At 49.0% G+C, this 4650-nt stretch overlaps 1 protein-coding gene across 1 annotated transcript; it reads left to right on the forward strand.

The window, feature by feature from the left end:
• On the forward strand, positions 1-4520 carry IAH1 (isoamyl acetate hydrolyzing esterase 1 (putative); the record flags this gene model as incomplete). The annotated part of the gene is made up of 6 exons (XM_082756195.1): positions 1-63; positions 1146-1198; positions 1673-1821; positions 2652-2813; positions 3319-3437; positions 3530-4520. Coding segments are annotated over 6 exons (714 nt in total), but the record flags the coding sequence as incomplete, so codon positions are not given.
• Between the last annotated feature and the right edge of the window lie 130 nt (positions 4521-4650).

The following is a 4650-nucleotide window of genomic DNA, read 5'->3' on the forward strand; positions in this document are numbered from 1 at the left end:
GGTGTTGGCGGGCGGCTGCTGCTCTGGCCCCGCATCGTCCTTTTTGGAGACTCCATCACTGAGGTAGCGGCCTCATGGCACTCCCCATGTGCTCTCCTCGCCGCTATGGGGCCGGTGGGGTTCCCTCATAGAGCTGCAGAGCCCCGTGAACATCCCTGTGCCTCTTGTGTGTTATCTGAGGGGCAGCCCCGGCCTTGGCCTCCCCTCAGGTTTTCCACTGCACCAGCAGACTTCCCTCGAGGCCTGGTGTTGCAGTGGTGTTATTTATTACTGGTTTTTAAGGAAAAATGAGCACTCTACAGCTGCGGGGGGCGTGTGTGTGGAGGGGGGGGGTTGGCTCAGCCGCTGTCACCTCAGGGGCAGGAGGGAGGCCGTGAGGCGGGAAGCGAGCCTGCTGAACCCCCAGGGACACCTTCCAGGGGGCTGTGTTTTAGGAGATTCACTCCCTTTTTGCAGTGAAGGCCACATATGAGAAGCATCAGGTAAAAGTGAAACTGCTGGTGTGTCGCTGGTGTTTTCCAGAGCCTGTTTTTTGTACCAGCCACCCCTTTGCTTCCCCCCCCCCAGCCCCATCCCTGCTCCTGTGCAGCCCCCAGGGACGCGTTTGGTGTCGGGGTGACCATGCTGGGGTTATGTAGAGGTTTCCTCTGAGGCAATACCCGCTGGGGCACGCTGGTGTCCATTTTGGGGCTCCGTTCCTTTCAGGGAACCCTTTTGGGGAGTGCAGGGGCTCTGCTCTGTGCTCGATGCCCTGCACCATAGCACGGTGAAGCAGATCACAGAGCTGGGCTATTGTTTCTGGAAGGAGAGTGGTTCCTTTTAAAGGCAGGTTTGTGTCTAAAGTAGCTCTCTTTGTAGTTCTGTCAGCAGGCAAAATGCTGTAGCAGGATGGGTGATGCAGCAGTGGGAATAAGGAAAAGGGGAAGGGGATTTTGATCTTTTATTCCCCACTACTAAGAGAGGTGGGTTTCAAACTGCGCTTGAGGTAGCATGTAGAGAAAGGATTTGTGAGAGGTGCTCCCCAGAATGAAGTCACAGTGAAATAATCTTAGTAAAGAACAGGAAAATAAGAAAGTAAATGCTGCTGACCTGCTGAGGAGTGAGTGCTGCTTCTAGTGACAGTCTGACATGCTCCCTGTGTTCAGTTTTCCTTCCAGGAGCACGGCTGGGGAGCATTCCTTGCTGAGAGACTTGTCAGGTAAGAGCTTACGTTTTAAAAGTACTTCTTACCAGCATGCAAAAAGTCATTTTTGCATCAAGCAACTCCAAAAAGAAAAGCATCACAAAGTAGTGTTCGATGTGTGTTTATTATCATTTATTTATTTATTTATTTATTGACATGGGAATTTCTTGGTGGTGTCCATCCCAATACTGGTAGAAATACCCATTGGAGGTTGCTGTAAAGCTTGAGTGGAAAGAAAAAAAAAATATCTTTTTTTTTGTCAAAGTTGCTTTTCTGGTTTCATAGTCTCAGTAAGTGATAACTCAATACTGTAGCTGCAACCTGTGAGTGCGCTTTTAAAACATAAAGTTACGATTCTGCTAGAAACTCCTGTGACATCTCACTGAGGCTGAGATGCAGAGGCAGTTATCCTGACAAAACAGGTCAAAATTTCTCGAGTTTCGTTCTGGTGGGGTGAGATGTTCTTTCTGATACGTGTGTCTGTTTCAGAAAATGCGATGTTGTAAATCGTGGACTCTCGGGGTACAATACCAGGTGGGCTAAAGTGATCCTTCCGAGACTGATCAGCAAAAATTCTGGTGCTGAGAGTACTGTTGCAGTCACGATTTTCTTTGGAGCTAATGACAGCGCTTTGAAAGGTACGGTAACTTTCATTTTTTTTTCCTGTGACCTGTGCTCTTATGACAGATTTATAGTTTAGTAGAAAAGACAGAAAGTTACACAGACTTTTCCTGCTTCTTCTCTGTGAAATAGCTGTCATTTTTTTTCATTTTTACAGTGGATCGATTTTTTTTTTGTGTGTGTATTTAAACCATGCACTGCCTTCCCTTTCTCTCTGACCAAGTTTTAACAATACCAGGAAACTTGAAGGTGCTCAAGAATTAATCATATATCGAACACTAAAAACAGGAGCTGGGCATCGAGCTGATTTTTCAGCCCTTAAAGCAGCCTGATGGATCCTTGGCAGTTGATGAAATGAGGGAAGATAGCACTTGGATTCTCTTTTAAGATAACCATAGCAGCACGCAGAGCTTAGTGTAATCAAAACTGTAAGATCAGTACATAAAGGACTGTCTGTAAAGCCCATGGGACTTTCCAAAATTTTCTCTGCATCCAACAGAGTTAAAAACCTTAGGTTTTGTTTTGGGTGAAGTTTGAGGTGATGATGTGGTCTAATACTAAGATGCAGCCTGTAAGAAAAAGCATCTCCAAAAACAAAGGTGATTTCTTTTTCCCTGTGCCTCATCTATATTAGAAGTGCTGTGTTTAAGGTCCTGATTTGTCTGCTCTGGATGTTGAGGAGCTGAATTTTCCCACCACACCTCCCGAATTAAGCAGGTGAACTGTTTACCAAAAGTGGGAAGTGCCCACCTTTTTATTATGTATGAAAACCATTTTACTTGTCATGTAATAAATGTGCAAGCAGCTCAGTTTTACATCACTAACACATTTCCTCCACCCCCGACAGATCTGAACCCTAAGCAGCACGTTCCTTTGGAGGAATACGCGGCGAACTTGAAGAGCATGGTGCAGTACCTGAAGTCCATCGACATCGCTGAGGACAGGATCATTCTGATAACGCCGCCCCCTCTTCAGGAGTCAGCTTGGGAGAAGGAGTGCCTTGCCAAAGGTAAATGCATCTGGGCAGAATTTCTGCTTTTTAGCCCCAGAGTTCAAGTCAGTGAGCCCAGACGATCAGTTTTGTGTTGGTGCCAGAGCGCGTTCGTGTGCTTTGAGCTGATGGGCACTGACTGCTCGCTGGTCCTACACATCTCTTGGATGAGCACGTGGAATATTATCGACTAATGAATCCCATCCTGATCTGCTCGTGCATAGCACCGACAGCAGTGGCTGCCCCTTGGGAAGTTTCCACGCTCCTTCTTTGTACCTGCTGAGTAATGGCAGGCTGGGCAGGATTGGCACAGCAGAGAAAAAGATAAACGGGCTGGGGAGATGCTGTGGTTTGCTGTTTCAGGGCTGGCCTTGACTATAAGACATCTTTGTTTTGCTTTTCAATTTAATTTTTTTGAAGCAAAACTGCATTAAGTATCAGATGTTTGCTTCTAGTTCTGCAGTCCCCTGCCGTCGGGAAGTTTTTGCTGGAGATTGCTGAGCCTTTCCCTTGTGCCTGGCAGGTGACAAACTGAACCGCCGCAATGCCACCACGGGGCAGTACGCCCAGGCCTGCGTGCAGGTAGCCGGGGACTGCGGGACTGACGTGCTCGACCTGTGGACACTGATGCAAAAAAATCAGGTACGGCGTCGGGGGGGAGGCTTTGGGACTGAAATCGCTGGAATGATGCCGAATCGCTGGAATGATGCCGAGGTTTTTAACCTCCCCTGTAGGATTTCTCTGCCTATTTGTCTGACGGGCTTCACCTGTCGGCCAAAGGGAACAGCTTTCTGGCAGCCCAGCTTTGGAAACGCCTGGAGAATAAAGTGTCTGCGCTGCCCTCCCTGCTTCCCTACTGGCGGGAGGTGGACCACCTGCACCCCGAGGCCAGTCTGCTGTGAGGACGTGCCGCAGGAGCGAGCCCGAGGAGCCCAACCTGCCCCACAGAGCGATTCTGCTGATGGACAGCCGGTACCTGCAGCGTGCTGCAAATGTCAGGGTAAAGATGAGCCCAGGGGGTGGTTTGGCTGCACGCATCCTGCGCTGAGGGCTTGGGAAGTTCTGGTGATAAACTGTGTAAAAGAGCTGGAGGAGAAGTGCTCTGAGCTGTCCTGTGACAGCAGAAAGGAAAGAGGCTGCCCTAAGGACTGCCTGCCCCAGCTCCAGGGCGATCCACGCGGTCTGTCACACCTAGGTGCTGATATGTAGCAGCAGCATAGATTTCTTTTTTTCTTTTGTCAAGAATAATTCATGTGTTTGGCTGTAATGAAGCAGTAAAAGCTGTTACCTGTGCTTTGGTGAGGTTTTTGATAGTGATAGATGATAGCTTGGGGTGTGTGGGGGTGAGCTCAGGCTGGGCACCAGCAGCAGCTTCTTTACGCCTGCATCTTAACTTCGTTAAGAACTGAGGCACTGGCCAGGACCTGGCACCTACGTTATGAATGGGCTTGCAGCTGGTTATTCTTCATGTCTCTGGAGGCAGCCCAGAAGCTCGTTGGCTGCATTTGTAAATGTTTATGAAGATTAAACTGGCTTGGCTGCTGCAGTGATTTCCTGCAATAAAGGCTGGCTATGGAGTGGCAGGGCTCCCTGTGGAAGCTGTCGTCTCCCTTTAGCTGTACAGAACAAACCGAGTTCAGTTTCTGAAACCCTGATCAGACGAGGGATGGGTTACAGGAGTTCAGAGGTGAAATGATTTCAGATCGATTTCAGGTGTAGCAGCCCCTGCAGGACACCCCGAGGCACTCAGCACCCGGCTGCTGGGAGCCTGAGCCCCAACCCACACCTCCAAGCCCTTTTAGGTCCCAGTTTTACAGCTAAAGATCTTTCAGAAAGGACATCACAAAACCAGCTC

Source organism: Aythya marila (genome assembly GCF_965140915.1).
Source record: "Aythya marila genome assembly, chromosome: 3".
In the NCBI taxonomy this organism is placed as follows: domain Eukaryota; kingdom Metazoa; phylum Chordata; class Aves; order Anseriformes; family Anatidae; genus Aythya; species Aythya marila.